The sequence below is a fragment of the Protopterus annectens genome, chromosome 1.part2 (genome assembly GCF_019279795.1).
Source record: "Protopterus annectens isolate FY-2018-M chromosome 1.part2, PAN1.0, whole genome shotgun sequence".
NCBI classification, from domain to species: Eukaryota; Metazoa; Chordata; order Ceratodontiformes; family Protopteridae; genus Protopterus; species Protopterus annectens.
In genome coordinates, this window is record NC_056727.1 from 631,538,186 (window position 1) to 631,557,233 (window position 19,048).

Below are 19,048 nucleotides of genomic sequence, written 5' to 3' on the forward strand. Positions count from 1 at the left end.
AACAAAGAGGACGGTCTACAAGTCGAGGCCCAAGGAAAAGGAAGCTATCAGTGGAAAGCTTCCAATCAACAAGACGAACAAAAAAGTGACTGGTTTACTATATAATTACTCTGACTATAACTTTTCTAATGCTGATATTTCTCTTCTAAATCGTGGTCTGAATTTTATACCAGCTTGTTCTGACACGTTAAGTGATGTTCTAATTAATTTAAGATTGTTTTGTAGACGAGTAGCCTTAAAAGTTTTCTTTAGAGAGAAACCTGACTCTAACAAAAATGGTGCATCTATTGTTTAAGCGGAAAAGCACTTTTATGCCCCCACTACCTCACAGCATAGAATGTTTTTTACATATTTGTGAACATGATTTTTATGATTTATTTTCTATTAAGGTAAAACCTGTTTTTTTTAATTTAAACTTAGAAGAATTTAATTCTCTGAAATATTTAAAACAATGTGATACAGTTTCTGTTAAACCAGCTGACAAAGGAGGTGGGATTGTGGTCCTAAATAGAATTGACTACAATTTCAATATGTGTCAAATGCTCAATGATGAAACCACATATGAAAGATTAGATTTACTTAAAGTGAATATATTAATCAAGAATGTACAAGACATGATATATGATCTGCTCATCTGCAGACAAATTAATGAAGAAATGCACAGTTATTTACTGGTAGATAACCCTACCATACCTATTATTAAAGGACTCCCAAAAATTCACAAAAATGTCCATCCCATCCCACTACGACCCATAGTATCAGGCAATCACTGGGTTACTGCTAATGCTTCTTGTTTTGAGTTTTACTCAGACCAGTGGTCGACTTTCGACACTATCTTAAAGGATACTTATCATCTACTAGCTTGCTTATCAGAATTATGTTTAGATATTCATCAACATGAATACATCCTTATCACCTTGGATGTGAAAAATCTCTTTACCTCAATACCCAGTGATTTGGGCATTGAAGCCATAAGAGATATATTAATGTTAGATAAATCCTTTTCAAGTGACAGACAACTACTTGTATGTCAACTTTTAGATATGGTACTAAATAACAATGTATTTATGTTTTTAAATGAGTATTATCTACAAAAATGGGGGGTGGCAATGGGTACCCCGTGTGCAAACACCTATTCCAACTTGGTTGTTTTGGCCTGGGAACGTGCTCACCTATTCACCCACCCCCTGTTTGCACAGATAAAAATATACAAACGCTTTGTAGACGATATCTTTATCGTATGGGAAGGTGCAGAGACTGATTTTGTAAGGTTCCTGAACTATCTTGAGAGTACTTCCACTTTTTTACGTTTCACCATGGAATGTTCCCCCAAATCCATTAATTTTTTGGATGTGACACTAAATATTAATGAAGATGGCACTATAAGTTCTACAATCTATAGAAAACCAACATGGAGGAACACACTTTTATCTTTTGATAGTATGCACCCTAGGTATGTTTTTCCTGGCATTATCAAGAGTCAATTCATCAGATTAAAGAGACTCTGTAAAGATCCACACTCCTTACAACTTGAAGCAGATCACTTAGAGTTATTATTCAAAGAAAGAGGGTATGACCCAGACCTCGTCTCTACTACCAGGAATAATGTCTTCAGAACTATACAGACAAGAAATCAAGACACCAATATTAGAAACTTTAGACAATTTACAGGACGTAAAGATCTTATACCTGTCATTTTGAATTTTACTAGCATTATTAATTACATTAAAAAGGTTTTCTATAATAATTGGAAACTACTTACTATAGATCCCTTTGTTAAACAATTGGTAGGGGACAAGCCACATTTTATGTATAAAAACAGTCCGAACCTAAAACAGTTACTATGTGATGATAAATCTACTAGTGAAAAATCAAGTACACTATCTAGTAACAAAAAAGGTACTTTCCCTTGCTATAATTGCAAGAGATGTAACTATATTTCGAGAAAAATAGAATTTAAACATCCTACTCTGAATTATAGTTTCCATCCAAGGTTCTATGCTAATTGTTGTACCAAAAACCTTATTTACTTGGCTACGTGTAAAAACTGTACAGCGTTCTATATTGGCCTCACTAAAAGATGTCTAAAAGACAGAATATACGGCCATCTTTATGATATCAAGAAGAAGAATGAACTGAACGCATTAGCCAAACATATATTGGAACAACCCCATCATGTCTTTGAGTTCAAGGTACTTGAGATAGTTACACCCAACAAGAGAGGTGGGGATAATTCTTTACTTCTAAATAATAAGGAGTTAAAATGGATATTAAGATTGGCTGCACACATACCCCCTGGTATTAACAATCAAGTTTCTATTAAACCAGTTCTGGAGGCCAGATAGAATTTTTTCAAAAAATTTTTTCAAAATTTTTCATTCTATGTTTGTTGATGGCCTTTACTCCAGATTCTTCTTTTTAAAAAATTTTTATTTTTTATTTGTACCTTGTATATTGTCCTTTGTTGAATTCATTTTCTCATTTACTCATGCTTTAAAGTTCTTCTCAGTACCTCAATAATTGTGTTTAGTAGCTTTATCCACTTATTTATTTATATTCAATATTCCAGTTTTATTATATTGCATCGTGTTTACTCTGTTTATTTATTCATTTATCACATTTATAAAACTTGTTCATTCATCCCTCATCAGTCAACATTCAACAGTCTATTATTCATCTATTTATTCATCTACGAATGTTGAATCACATATATATATACTATTTTGATGATATACACTGCTTGGCTATATAATATATACAACTTACACTATTTTTAGTAATAGTTTTTGTACATATTATTTTATATGCCAAATTAATTTATTTCATAAACATTGAGTTTATATATATTTATATGTAATTTATATGCACATTTTTACTACATTTTTACTACCTTTGTACTGTAATTACATGTATATATGGGTGCTTAAACCCACATATTCAACATATAATATTTAATATTCAATTTTTAATAGTTAATATTATCAATATCTGTTCAGATATACAATACTGTTCCTCTATTACTTTATCTATTAACTACAACCTTTTTATATATACTACATTTTAAAAAATATGCTTTACAATAGATTAGACTCATCTATTTTCAAAAAAGTTTTAAATATTGAACTTGTACCTTAAATATTTATGAATAATAACAAGTCTATGATCTGAATATATTAATTGAGTCTATTACTATATTTATGACTGTAAAACATCAACAATACAAAATTTTATTGGTGCTATTAATATCATAGTTACACTTTATTAAAGCTGATAGTTATTTATTTATTTACTTATTTATTTACTTACCTACTTATTTATTTAATCATTTATATACATATTTACATAAAAGAACAATTCCCATAGAGCAATGTTTGATATATATGCCATATATTGTTCTTGTATTAAATGTATTTTAAATGTGCTTTTCCACATTGAGATCAGGTTCTTTTAATCTAGTTACTATTTTTGAAATACTTATCGTCAGCATTGTCTTTTAGTGTCTATTTTAATACTGTTAACCAGCTGTGCGTGATATATTAACATTTTAGCCCTTTCAAAAACGTGGGCTCTCTTTAAATGAAATGTAGTAACCAGAAACTTTTAATTATTTCTTAATTAGTTTCATTAGTTTTTATTAGCTTGTATTAACTTGTTAATTGAAAAATTGTATGATTAGTTTGTTTTAACTTGGCGCTTTTTCTTAGAGTTATCTGTATAAATAGCTGGTTTGTATTTTACATGTATTGTCTGATGAAGCGTGGTGGTGACCACGAAAGCGTTAATAAACGTGTTCGTATACTGGATTATTTACTTCTTACTGCAAGAAACTGAAGTTATTGCTCCTGATTCATTGATTTGTTGTTGCATTCTACATGCATTCTATATGCCTATCGCCTACTGACTAAGTGAGGCTCCTGCTCTTGACTCATTGATTTGCCGCTGCATTATATTTGGGCTTTTTGTCTGGCTTGGATACATCAGGACTTTATAGAATCTCGTGGTGAGAGAGCCTGGTTGTTTTCTTCATTTTTTTTGTGTGAACTACCACATAGGTGGTAGCCCCCAGCTGTACTCAGTTGCATACCGCCTACTCAGAGGTGATCTCTGCCTGACATACAAGGCCATGTCCAACCCAGAATTGATGGACATGCTCCACCTAAAGAAAACCATATCCCCTCGAGCCATACGCTGTAGGGATCTAAACCTCACCACAACAATACATAGGATATGATGGAGGGATAGATTCCTGTCCTAGAGACTTCCCATGCTCTGGAACAAAATTCCAGTCTATATTAGGCAGAGCTCCTCGCTAACACTCTTCAAGAGAAACCTTGACGAGTGGATGGGAAATAGAAAGTTTACCCCGGGATCACTTCAGTGGCTCTGCTAGACAGAGCCACAGGAAACTAATCTAAGGGGGTGGCAAAAGCCAACACAATTTTGGCTAGGCTTATAAATGCCTTCGGGCAGATAGCCTAGTACCTATCTATGAATCTATTAATGCTTTAGCAGGTGTCTTTCTACATGTTGCTGATAAAAGGGCACATTTACCTGCTATCACAGGCCTCAATTACATCCATTATTATCTCTTTGGCTTTCTAGTGGTGTACTATTGCACCAGAGTCCAAGGTATACTCCCATGTTTTCCATTACTTTTTAATCGGCGCACAGCTCCACTGAAACACGCTTAATGACTGCAGCTGGCAATTATTATGTTTTTTTAAACTACCTGTTTTAATTAAGAGTTGTGTGGCATGGCAGGTTAATGCAGTGGTCTGCAGATCCAATGGTTTTGGTTTTGAATATGGGATAGGTGTTTATTTTTAACTGTGCATTACAATTTTTAAAACATATATAGTCAATATAGCTCTATTTAGCTGAGCTTAGCAAAGCTGCGTGACATGGGGCATCACACAGCATCTCGCTAAAATATAAAGAAAAGAAAAATGGGGAGATAGGAAAGTGGTGAAATGGGATGCAAGCGGGGGGACATGGTGAAAGACAAGTAAGGATGTACAGGAATGGTGTAGGAAAGAACCATTGCTATCCATTTAGTGTACAGCAACAACTGTGCACTTTGACAGAATTTGTACATGACATTGAACTCTCACCCCCAGAGAGAGAGGGATGAGGACAACATAACTGTGTTGTCAAGCCAGTTGGATCAAATTACATGTGTCCAGTGGACATGTGCAAACTTGAGAGCTATGTATGAGATGATATTTTTGTTTGTGGGACAGGTGCCCATTTTTTTTTAGGTGAGAGTGGAATGTTGGGGAAGGGACATAGGTACATGTGGGGGAGGTAAGTTGGGTAGATGAGTATGTATTTGCAGACAGATGAGACAGACAAGGCAGACAGGGGAGGTGTATGATACATGCGGGGGTGAAAACCTTGGATAGGGAGGGTGTTGTCAAATCTAAGTCCCATGTTCCTCCACAAGGCAACAGCATGACTCAAATCCTCACCCATGGGACTGTCAGCACTGCTCTGTCACTGCCACAGGGGTGGCAGTGGTGGAGGCTGGGCACCAGAGTGAGGCTGCCCCACCAGGTTGACCAGCATGTTCTCAGTCTGACGCAGGCAGTGGTCAAAACCATGGTAGGCTATCTTGTGCACGAAAACATGTAGCTCAACCCGGGTGACAACTTCCCCTCCACCACTACTCCCGCAGGGGGGCCCATCCCTGTCCCATGGGGCAGTACTACTCAATGCCACAGGTAGTGTAGGGACAGCAGAGGGGGCACCACTGGTCTGGGTCCCAGACGTGCTAGGACCCGGTGCCATGGCCAGAGGAGGTAAGGTAGGCGGATCAGCTGGAACTGGCCTACCTTAATGTGCTGTGGTAAATGAGGTATAGCAATAACTTAAGCTTAGTAATAACCAAACCATTGTTAGTATTAACAGAATGGAACATCATATTTATTAATCCGTATACATATTAATGTATATTATATGTAACACAACATTAAGTAACATAACAGTCAATATGTTAACAGCATGCCAGTGCGAGTTAAACCATAAGGTCATCCAAACAGTTAGTTTAACAAAATATTTTAATATTGAATCATAGTAAAACATAACAATAATAAATCACATTTTACCAAAATATAGTTAAGCAAAATATGTTAATATTAAATCATAATAATAAATAACAGTAATAAATAAATGAAGATAAGGGGTGGAGAGAGAGAGAGAAACATTTTATTACTGACAATGCAGACTATATCCCTGAAAACACTGATAATAAATACTCTACAGGTGTGTAGTATCAGTTTTGAGTACAGTGACTACAATTCTCCTGTAGCTGATGTAGCATGTACATACCTCTCAAGCTGTTAGCATGGGTCAGTATGGGCCAAGAAATAACAAATCCAGATACACAACTACACAGAACAGTTTCACATAATGTAGACTTATATAACTACCAAGGTGTTCTGCAAGTGGATTTGGTAATACATTGCATTCCAGGTAATCTTTTTCTGGTAATCCTATGACCGATGGATTAGGCAGTTTTAATTACATTATGAGAAATCGTGACACTTGAGAGGCATGTTTGTGTACAATATATAAACTAGACAGGCGTTATCCATTAGTTGGCAGGCATGGGAACAGAACCCAATAGCTGTGACTGGTATTGGCCTGGAGACAGCCTTGGAACATACTGTGAGTTCAGCAATACATGTTACAGGACATTCATTTTGCATTCTAGAACTAATACAGTGTTATACTTGACTGCAGTGACAGTAGAACGCACATGCATGGAATACAGCCATACTGCATTTATTAAGACAGATTTCTTTAGGAATCAGCAATGCTGCTTTATTGGTATTGCTGATAAACGTCTGTGAAGTCCACACACAGTATCTGCCCATAGAGTAGGCTACCTCACCCATATACCTTTATTACCTGGAGGAGGAGGAACAGAGAGAATTATGTGACTGATATTGGCCTGGAGACAGTGTTACACTTGACTGCAGTAACCTTACCATAGATAAGCAATGCATACAGCTATACTGCAGTTGTTATGACAACACAATCCTGCTGTACACCATTTTGCTTACTGTTATTGGTATTGTTTTTATTGTTTATTGCAATACAGTTATTGTTTATTTATTGCTCTACAGCTCTAATTGCCCATTTATTGCACTACAGTGCTACTTGCCCATTTATTGCAGTACAGTTTTTATTGTGTATACTTTATTGCAGTAAATGCTTTACTCTTTCTTGCTTACTGCACTACAGGTAGCATAATAAAGCCGTACTTACCACACTCACGGCACAATCTTGCCAGGCACTAGGCATGGGATTCAACATTGCAAGTCCTGTCAGTTGCAGCTGTTGGGAGAGAAGCACACCATTATTCATACCAGTTTTACAGACATTCACCTTGCATTTTGATAAAACAGTGGAAATCATACTTACATATTTGTGGGGCATGCCCAGCTCTTGCCTCTTGAACCCAGGTGTCCAAGGTTCCCCTCATTCTCCTCTTCAGGTCTTCATAATGGTGATGTCACTGCTCACCAGTGTGGGAGATACCAGTAGTACTGGTAAATTTCCTGGACAATCGGTCCCTGACCTCTGCCTCACATTCCGAGCCCTGGAAACCACCCTGCATCAGCCTGGCTTCATAATTCTTTACCAGGAGCCCAACAAAGACCCTGGATGCCTGCACACCCCATCTCTGCACCTGAAAGCGAGGACCATCTCCAGCACCACCTGGCATATCTACAAATAAGCAGACTCTAAAGAATGGTGGAGAATTCCCTCCTATTGTGCCTAATATAGGCTGTTTTTCTGCCCTTACATGTCATTGAGAAACATTCAGAAAAGTGCAGTGCTGCTTATCAGCATGCAAACCAGCAAAGCAGAGCAAAACAGTGCAAAAACTCGCACAGCCAAGGTTTTAGCAAAACTTATTACGGTAGATGCAGTAGTAGCCATTAACATGTTAAGCAGTGCCATATGTCACAAATTTGTTTTTAAAATTAAACATATATACTAAGTTAAATTACAGACATCTTATGACTGCTACAGACTTGAACCCAGGACCTACAAAGTGCTAGGCTGTAACACTACCCATTTAGCTACTTGAATATTATGAAAACTAGTATACCTTCACTTATACGGGTCTATATTAGAATATCGAGGTTGCAAACCTTCGAATGTTCTAATATAGAACCCTATGCAGCGAAAGCTTAAAATATCGAAGCAACAGAAAACCCAATTTTATCCTAGGGAAAGAATTGGGTTGTCCGTTTTTGTTGCTTCGGTATTTTCACTGCTGTGGTGGAAAGTTACGGGTCGGGTTCAGGTAAGTGTGCAATTAGGGGAGTTAGGGTTAGGGCGTGGGTTAGGTATGTGTGCGATTGTGTGGATGTGAGGGTTAGGGCGGGTTAGGTGAGTTAGGGTTAGGGAGCGGGTGATGTGAGTGTGCGATAGAGACGGACCTTAGGGTTAGGGTTTGGATTAAGGTAAGTGGATAGTTAATGGTGTGTGTATAGTTTAGTGTAGGGTTAGGTGTAAGATTTTAGGTGTATGTGTGTGGGATTGCTGTATGTTTGGTGTGCTTGTGTTGTGTGTATGTGTTTTGGAACAGCAATTTTTTTCCCCTAGGAAAAACATCGCTGTTCTGTCAGTTTGTGATTGTAAGCTTTCGTTTACATAGGGTTGATTAATCACCATTCGCTTTTTTAAGCGGTCGGTGATCTAATATAGACCCACATATACTACTGGGCTACCTGTTAGCATTGCTAAGCACTGTGCCTAACCATGCAAACATGCTTAAACAGTCCCAGAAATAAATAATTACATCCAATTTCTATTTTTAGATGTCTGGCAGCTGTTGGCTATGTATGTATAAGGACTGCTCAGCTCTGCGGCACTCTGCACTGTCCAATCTGCAATTTAAAAAATGTAATTATGATAATTAATTACATCTGGTTTCAATTTTTAGATATGTAGTAGGTGTCAGCATTCTGTATGTGAGCACAGCTTGGCATTGCTGCGCTCTGTGCCAAGGCACGCAAGCATACAGAGCTGAAAAAAATTCATAAAAATAAAATATTACACATTTCAAACAATTCACAGCATTTCAACAGTAGCAGGGAGAATTACATGGAGCCTCACCTATACATAATATCTGACCAGGCATCCAAAACCACATGTAGCCTCTTCACCTCTCCATACACTGATTCAATATCCCTGTTCCTGTGCTCTCCTTCGGCAACATGCTATCATTAATATGCATGGTGAGCTGCCGAGGGTTAACCGTGGCTGTGTATGGACACATTCCGTGTAGGCTGTACATTGTGCCTAGACTTCCCCTTATTATTTAAGCTATTAACATTACTAGAGATGCACATCTTGAATATATTAGTAGTAGTAGTATAATTAGTCATATGTACCTGTTATTACTTTTATGGAAACGGAGAAAAGATATAGTACTGAAGAGAATAGTTTATATATATGTATATATATATATATATATATATATATATATATATATATATATGTATATCTATTAAATCACTGTAGCTAATGTTTGTAGATACCCACTGATAAACATTTGAAAAGGAAAAAGTTAAAAATTGAACTAAAAACAATCCAAACAATCCCTGAGGGATTGATTTCCACTCTTGAATAGCATTGCCATTCAAGCATACCCTCTGAAATCACTACCAAAATGTACCCTTCACTCTATCTAAAATTTAAAATTAAATATAAAGTAGCTAAGTAAATTAAGTTAACAGGTGCATTATATATTTAACTTCCTATTACATATCTTTAACCTAGGTAGACACAATCTAGCATAATAAAATTGTATATAATTTGATACTATTCTCATCTGATTCAGATAAAATTTAAACAGTCTTTAATGATTTAAATGTAAAATTGTAAAGATTATCAGAATGTAAATATAATAACTACATAACTATGTGATAATATCAATAATTATGTTTTAACTTTTAACTGATTAAGAATAAATAAACTTATATGCATATAAAAAGATGTGCAATAACATAAGTTATTGTAAGTGTATAAAAATATCAGTATAAAGTTTAAAGCAGCTACACTTAATAATAACTCAGTAGACACCAGAAAATAGTATGTCTTATTCATTCAAGTAGAGGCAATAGTTATCTGAAAATAATTCTGAAACATGTAATTTACTCATCTCTCCAAAGCATCCTCATATGACAGTTAGTACAAATAATATATTACTTTGATAGATCAAATCCTGTATCTAAGCTTTAAACAGATTCACTTCTGTTCAAAAATAAAACAAGTGAGTATTCTTCAGACAACAAATATTTCTGTCTTGAAATAATCTTTGCATTATTTTGTATTTATACTTTTATATCTTTTCTACTGCTAATATCAGTGACAGTGTAACATCTTATTTCATTAATAATTGTTAGATCTGTTATAACATAAATGCATAACATTTCAGTCTCCCAGAACAAGAAATCTGGACATGGCCACATGCAATGGGGGGGGGGGGGGGTCAAATGCTCAAAAACAGGGACAGCCCTAAAATATTCTTCATACAAACCTACAAAGTTGATAGAATAACAGGTTTTTCATTAGCATGAATTTTCTGAAGGGTATGATGTCTGAAACTCAAATGTATATCATTATTTTCTGACTTCAGCCCTCAATGATTTTCCAGAAAACCATAATTTTATAAGGAACAGACCAAAAAATATGAGGCAAAAGTCCAGTCAGTCTGCAAAAATATGTACAATTGAGAGGCATGCAAAAATGAACAAAAGCATGTGCCATAATGTTTCACTTATGCCACTATTAATCTAGTATTTGACATTTTTAACTGGTATATGTAAATCAAAATATATTATTTTATAGAGTCTTTATCAGCTTTTAAGGGTTTAAATCTTTTGAGTGAAATTATTTAAAAGTATGGTTCTTATTTAACTTATGTTATTAGGGTTATACATATAACCAAAGCAGGAGAACTTGACAATTAAGTGACAAACAAAGATTTACTTATGTCTTATCAAAATAAAATGTGTACATTTCACTTTAAATAAGATGAAAGCCATAACAGTTCCTGAATGGGCTATCCACATAAAAGGTGTATTTGTCACTTTAAATTGCTGAAAAAACAGTAACTCCTCATGCACGACCTTTAACCCTAATGATTACATCAATGATGAGCTGTACTGTTTAGATTGAGCCATTTCCATATTTGCAAGGGGATTTTAAGGTAATATAATGTTTAAGAATGAAGAAACCTAAGTAGAGGTTAAAAAATGCATTTTAGATCAGGATCCCTTTGAGAAGCCAAGAAGCAGGTAAGTAAACAATTTAAATGCTTCAAAAAGTATCTTGAGCTCACTTTTGATTAAACCTCTCGGTTTGAGTATATGATATGAGAAGCAGCTGAAATTAAATTATATTCCACACAAATAAAGATGCATTACCACTATAAATAACATCTAAATCATTGTCTTTTCCCTCAAGACGATAATAAATATGACATTAGAAATAAGTTCAAGTGTAGACAGGAAATGAAACAGAGAAAAGTGAAACATTTTTGTAAACATAGTAACTGTAAATATTCAGCAGTCGCTTAAACACTGTCAGACAAGCATTCAAAAATCCCACACCCACTCTACATATTTATAACTGTTCAGAATATTAAAGCTTTGCTGAATTAGGACTAGATTACTAAGTTTATCATTTACTTTGTATATTAAGCCTGAGAATTATTCTTAAAGTAGCTCTTGTTTACGAACTGACAGAGCCCTTTCTTTTTGTAAATGACAGGAATTTGAAAGGTTAAAAGTTCAGATTTCAGATGTAGACTTCCAAACTACTTAGTAGATGATAAACTCAGACATTGATATGTCCACACTCTCAAATACTTAAAAATTCCTGTCAGAAATATAATTTAGATAGCAGAGCTAAGAAACTGTGCTGTTAGCTTGCCACCATATTGGCCATGTCAGCATAGCATATTCTTGACAGCAGAAGGTAGTTATAGCTACATATGTTAGGTCTACTGTACAGTGTCAATACAAGAACAGAATGCTTAGAATAAAAATAGATTTCTCCCTCGCTAACCTTTTCTTCCTGTTTGCAGAGAAGGTCTAGATGGTGCCTTTTCAGGTGAGTGTCTTTCTACTGACACTGTTCATCAAAATGTGTGATGTCATTGGCATCACTGAATGCCTTGGCAAGCTGGCACCAGGTTTCCATTTTATAAAGAGGGCCCTAACAGTCTCCAGTAGGCACTCAGTTGATCCTTGTCCTACAAGTGTAAAAGGATTGTACCAGGTGGAAGCTTTGCCAGTGTCTATAACTGCAGAAGCCATTTCCACATGCTAGACCCATTCAAGACAAAATGGTGGGCAGGGCACATGGCCACATGTCTTGGACACCAAGTGGTTGGTGTCAATTAGCAGGTGGGTAACAACAAAGCAAGTTAACAGTAGTGCAGTGTACATGATCAGTAGCATGATGTAAAGTGACTTTAACAGGTGCACACACACTACATGATTTCCCAACCTGTGAATAAACAGGAATGGGCCTTGTAGCAAAACAACCATGATACTAGCCCCATTTTAACAGGATAAAAAAACTTGGACCATTTTGCCAGAGATCATGGTACAGTGAATAATGCAGATAATAACAGAGTAATGGATATCAGAGTGTACTACAATAAAGGTAAACTGACAGTAAACAAGGCAGCTGGTAATAGACCTCAAGACCATACTACACAAGACAGCATGGAAACAGACACTGTCACAGAGTAGTGGTGTTTGTGAGGTAACAATGCACAGAGCATGACAGGAGACTGACAGGCTGGTGACGTCAACCTGACAGAACACAAAGAACAGGCATGACAAGTACAAATTGCAGCCCTTTTGGGAAGGGACTCATCTAACAAGGCATAGAGGAAAGGTAGGGCAGGGAGCAGTCTTTTGGGGAGCCAGCCTGATAGGGCATAAGGATTACAGTCTTGCTCAGTCACTGTCCTGCTGTGTAGGTGATGTCTTATTTTGCAATATGTGCATAAGCAGTATGACATACTGCATGGGATAGGGGGCCTCCAGTACACCAGACCCAGTGTTGAACAAGTACAGTATAGCAGTGCGCAGAGCAGTGGTCATCATACAGGTGCTAGGGACATTATTTAGTCAATTGTTTGCTGACATGGCCTGCCATTCATACACACGTTGTAACCCACAGGTGTATATATCCTAGTGTGAATGGAAGGAATGATACTGGCTAGAGATGTTCATCACACAGAAGATGGAGTCATGGCTATAAGCTGCACACACACACACACACACACACACACACACACACACACACACACACACACACACACACACACACACACACACGCAATATGTGTATCCTTGAGAAAGATAAAGTTGGCAGGGCCTTCTGAGGCCAGGTGTGACAAGAACATCAGTGCAGCAGGTGGGCATAATAAGGCAGTGCAGCAAGTGTGTCGCAGGATCATCTTCATGCCTCAACTAAGGCAAGGGAAATCACCAAATATAGCTTGACCAGTGGGGGTGGGCCTACAGCATAGAAACCACACAGATGGATGAATTTCTTGTATCTCTCATGAGGAAGGCTGCTGGAGTGTCTGTTGGTGATGCTTCGGGTGAGTATTGGCACCAGCCATTCTTGTACAACACTAGCTGCATTGACTTGCACTTGTGAATGGTTTACACAGACACGCAGATGCAGTTATATCATCCGGGCACATCAAAGCTGCAACAGCCTTCAACATCAAGTGCGTATGTGCCCCATAGGCTATATTTATGATTATCATGTAGCGGTCTGTATACTCTTATGGTAATGGGAGCCATAGATAGGTTCTGGCATTACCACAGGTATGTTATCTGTATGAATTCACATGTTCCACTGTTGTAGGATCCAGTACAACAGATCAAAACATGCTTGATGTTAGCAAGTCACCTGTGGTTGATGGTGATGTCATCATGGGGATGACACAGTCTGAAGACACAGTGTCAATGTCAGCACTGCTATCAGCAGTGAGCACACTCACATCAACCACAGCTGAGGTGACTTAGAAGAATGGAATTGACTTCTGGCAACACATATTCAGCCAGAGATCATCCTGTCCATGTTGGCTCTACCCCTGCAACATAAGTCACCACCACAGGCAGTCTTGCAGGACCACACTGCCAGCAAGATGTCTGCATCCAGCATAGGAGAGAGGCATATAGGTGGCCATTGCCTTCATAACACCGGGACTTTCTTAGGCCTGGGTGTCACCTACAGCATCAGTCAGCAGATGTACAGGTCAGGGAGTCAGGCACAGATGAACAAATCACATACCATGTCAGAAGTGTTGAGCATGCTGTGTGACATTCATGAGTAACTGCAGCCACATAATTGACTGAGGGTCATTCTGCAATACATGCAGAGTGAGAAGGCATACAGGAACCAGGAGAAGACATCCCTGTCAAGGGTATTGGCCCAATTGGCAGCTGTTAGGACATCCATTAAAGTAGACAACCAGCTACAGTAGCCATTCTAGGGGGTCAGCTGTACATTGCACAGTTGCAGGCCAGGCATATACAAATGACACACACATTTCCAGAGGTGGCTTCATTGTCCACATTGTTCATGACTGCATCTGCCCCTGGGCATGGGAACTCCCAAGTCTTAACAGACATGATACCCCATCTCTTGGGCAGGATGGCTGTAGTCCTGATACTGTGGGGCTACCTGGTGCACCCAGTTACCATTCAGGTCATGGAAGCTCCACCCCATGGCTGAAGGATGTGCATGACTACTGCATCTACCACCCATGGAAACTTCACTTATACTAGCATGGCTGTCCCCATCATATTGCCCCACACCAAATGTGCAAATAATGATAACTGTACCAGCCCTCTGATCTTGTTTGTATGGGCTAACACACAGCATGGAGTTAGTGGATTGTAATAGAGATCCTGGCTGTGCTACTGCTTTCATCACTTTTATTCCATTTTATCTTGTCATGCCCCATAATTGTGGACCAGATGCTATCTCTTTGCAATGCCATGGAATATTGTGCCCTGCTCTACCCTACATGGGGTCCTGTCACAGCTAGTTCCTCTGAAAACTATGTATTTAGCTCTTTTTGTAATGTTGCAAGAAGTATATTAAGCAGAGTTACTTCTCCACATTGTGGCACTTTTTGTATGACCATGTTGTGAAGCATAATTCAAACCACAAATGCCTCACTGCAGGTCTCTGGAGCATATTGCAGAGCACCAACAGATGTCTATTTAAGAAGCAGAAGTGGAACACGTGCTTGGCAATGTCACATGGCTATAACAATGAGGTATTATATGCCATCTCCACAAAAGTCTGGGGGCTGTAGATGTTGGTGGCGCGGAGAGTTTCAAACAGAGTTTGAAGGTGCATCCTGCATCCCCTGCAATGCACAAAAATGAACACTCTTATGAATGACCTACTACACACACTCATGGAACATGACTATTGGAGACTGTGAGGGTGACAGTAGGTGCACTTATCAACTAGATGACCCTGCAGAAAGGTATCTCAAACAAAATGCTGGTATAGTTTGCAAGTGTGCTAAATGTAGGAGTCATGGGTATTCCCTGGATATTACACATACACACTCTGTGCAGTTCACACCAGCTGCAGGTAGCAGAAAGAAAGGCCTTCTTGTTCATATACCAAATGCCATGTGAAACAGTTGGGTTCCTAATGGCATGTGGATACAGTCAATTGCCTTCAGAGCCACAGATAAATGGTGTATATGAAAATAATCCCACATGGTGGTGGTTCTGTCCACCACTACCTATGGAAACCAAATATGCTTCTCCACATCCTGAAGCATTGCATCAAGGATCTGTTGTAAGGTTTGTGAAGGTAATGCTTGCAAAATTCTTAATATGTCCCCCAGCAAAGATGGTTAATGTTACATAAACCTTTGGGTTGACTGAGATAAGCAGTTCTTGCATCCCTCTTTATTCTGTTTGAGGATGGCACATGTGTGCTAACTCCAGTCTCTAGCCACACAGTAGCAGTCAACAATGTCCTGGTTGTGATAGTATGTAAGTCTTTGTTGATCTCATTTGTCACAGGCAACACCACAGACATTGGCTCCTGAGGTAAACTTAAACACATGCTGACCAGCTACAAGCGATACTACTCATAGCATCTTAGCATGATCAGTATCCCTGTACATGACAATCTGATGCTGTTCAGTGCGGCTGATCATCGCAGCTCATCACTTAAATACGTTTCTGAGCCATGCTTCCATGATTGATTTCATCATTTGCATCTGAAATAGACTTCCCATACACTTCAAACAGAGTATCTTGCTGACCTTCTTCAAGCACAACCTTGATGAGTGGATGGGAAACCACAAATTTTCCCAGGGATTCCACCTACATCTCTCATTGACAGGGGCAACAGGTGCTGACTAAGGTTTCTTTTTGGGGATATACTCTTGGCTAGGCTTGTAAGGGCACCAGGGTCATTAGCCTAGTAACCTCCTATGATCCTGTAAGCAATGACTTTCATTAGCATGTCACTCATTTGCATGTTGTTATGCAGTCATTCGTATACCATGCATACTACTCTATTTTCACAGCATGTGTCTGAATCATCCCTCTGTGTGTGTCACCACTTACTTTGCTTTTTCACATTATGCACTGTGCTAGTTATTCTGAATACCACTGACACTATTTTTATCTAACAATTAAGTCACGGCTCCCTTCAGAAAATACTGATTTTGTTCTGATTTAAACAAAATAAAATTAGATGCAAAGTTATGGTGCAGAGTCTAGTTAAAACATAAATCAAACTGCACACCAGCTGTAAGCAGCACTTGTCATCATGTGAATGGCCAACTGTGTTAACTACACAGGTAGCACATTTTGTCCTGTCTTTAAAACAGAAGTCATGATCTGAAATTCAAGGAAACACATACCTCACTCTGTACATGAAGTGGTGACCATGCACACTTTATAGATAACTGAAGCACATTTAATCTTGGACTGTAATACAAGCTGACAGCAAAGGGCCTCAAGCATTTAAATATGAACATGTTACTTTAATACATATGATTGATGACCATTGTATTATATTTCATTGTTATTTGAATTCTTGTGTGGTATGCCATGCACATTTGTGAATGATTTATGGATAGTGGACAGTTTACATTTCCTTGAATTTTGTGGGGTGTACTTAGAGTGTTTAAACTGTTATTACATAACATAGTGAAGCAGACCAGGCATGTACGAGAACTTTCATCCTGACCTATTTACAAATTTATATAGAATAGTCAGGGTAGTTCTTGTAGAGAATGGGTCAGTGTAGGATCTTATTAACCTGACAGTTGTATATAAACTGAGATTTTAGTTCATAGGTTCATAGGTGACTACTAGGAAATGACTCCAGGGGGACTTTATAGCCTAGACATGCTTACAAAATGTATATGACAAGTTTTGATACCCTAGGGGTTACTTTAAGGGGTATATGTAGGCTTGGACATGGGTGGTCAAGCATTTACAGGATGTCTTTCCCTAATAGAGATATATCTGCCACAACAGAGGTAAATTTTCAGTAAGCCATCCACTCATCCAAGTTTCACTTGAATTGGATTAGGAAAATCTGCTTCCTATGGATGGAAAGCCTGCTCCAAGAAAGGGTAGTCTCGGAGACATATATCTGTCCCTCCAATATGTCCTATTTATGTTGTAGATGAGGTTTTGGTCCCTAGATCAGGTAATTCTGATGAATTTTGTTTTGTGGGTGTGCAACAGGTCCATCAGAGAGAGATCAGGGGGTGGTTTGTTGGCCAAGCATATTTCACCTCTCAGCAGTCTATAGGGGACCTAGCACAGGGATAGGTCTTTGAGGTTGCTATGAAGGACATGTTGTTTATGCCCAGTATTCTTTCTGTGAAAAAACCTGTGGATGCTCCATCTGTTTCATATACCTGGTCAAGTACATACCGAAATGTAAATTAAATATGATTGCTTTAGTCTGTATTATTTGGCACTCTAAACAATGGAATATCATCTAGTATGACAATTAGCAGATGTTAACAATAATGTTCTTTTTTTTCAGAAATGGTCAAGACAGTTCTTCTAATCCAGATATTTTAGTGGTGGATGGCGTGCCTGTCATATTACCTTCATATGATGAAGCTATAACAAGTGGCTTTCCTACCTTGTCACCTGGTTATTCACCCTCTGCAGGTCAGGGGTATTCACAGTACACAGAGGAGCAAAGTCCTCCTGCATATCCTGGTCATACTGATCCAGGTATAATGACTCAGCCAGAGCCAGCCAACTGCCCAACCACTGATGTCTTATCACATTCCTGTGAACCTAACAGTAACACCAGCCCATCATCACTGCATAAAGATGAAACGGAGCTCCCGGCATGTGAAGCCAGTGCAACAGATACATCTGAAAGCACAGTGGCAACAAGTCCTGTTATTAACATTGCTGATGGTAAGCATTGTTCAGTGCTAATGATCTGTCAAGTAAATTCAAGTAAACCATGAGTAACTGACTTCGTAACAGTCATCCATGTATGCCAGAAGAAATGAAAACCACATAGTGCTTTTGTTGTTTTCTGATAGGAATGTTGTTAGTTGTATAAGATAACAAACAGGAATAAGACTGAAGATGGAACTGCAGGAATTAAAATATGCAGTCAACAGCTATCAGTTTAGAATATTACAGTTAGCAAAGATGATGAGCTAGCGTTCAGCTGTCATGTTTCCTATATGCAGTTACCAATCACTGTATTACCCAAGTACAGTGTCTTTCTGACACTGATGTATCAGATTTTAAAGTCTGTCTCATTTTAAGAAGCAATAATGAGTTGCAGCTGGTTTAGTAAGTGAGCCAGTAATCTGTAAGAATGTTCAAGTAATATTTGCTGTGGGTGGAGAGGTCTCCAAATAAAAGTGGTTGCCAAAAATTCAGAGGAATCATGGGAAGCTAAAGGTTCTATCTCTTGTGGCCATTATGGGTTCAGGTGCCTAGATAGTGAGACATTTCCC

General features: G+C 38.1%; 1 protein-coding gene across 1 annotated transcript in view; it reads left to right on the forward strand.

Moving 5' to 3' along the window:
- SUSD4 (sushi domain containing 4) overlaps positions 1-19,048 on the forward strand; it is a 693,417-nt gene that overhangs the window by 612,371 nt on the left and 61,998 nt on the right. The window contains exon 7 of the mRNA XM_044060186.1: positions 18,103-18,491. Within this exon, the coding sequence (XP_043916121.1) occupies positions 18,103-18,491 (389 nt within the window). The remainder of the gene's footprint in view (positions 1-18,102; positions 18,492-19,048) is intronic.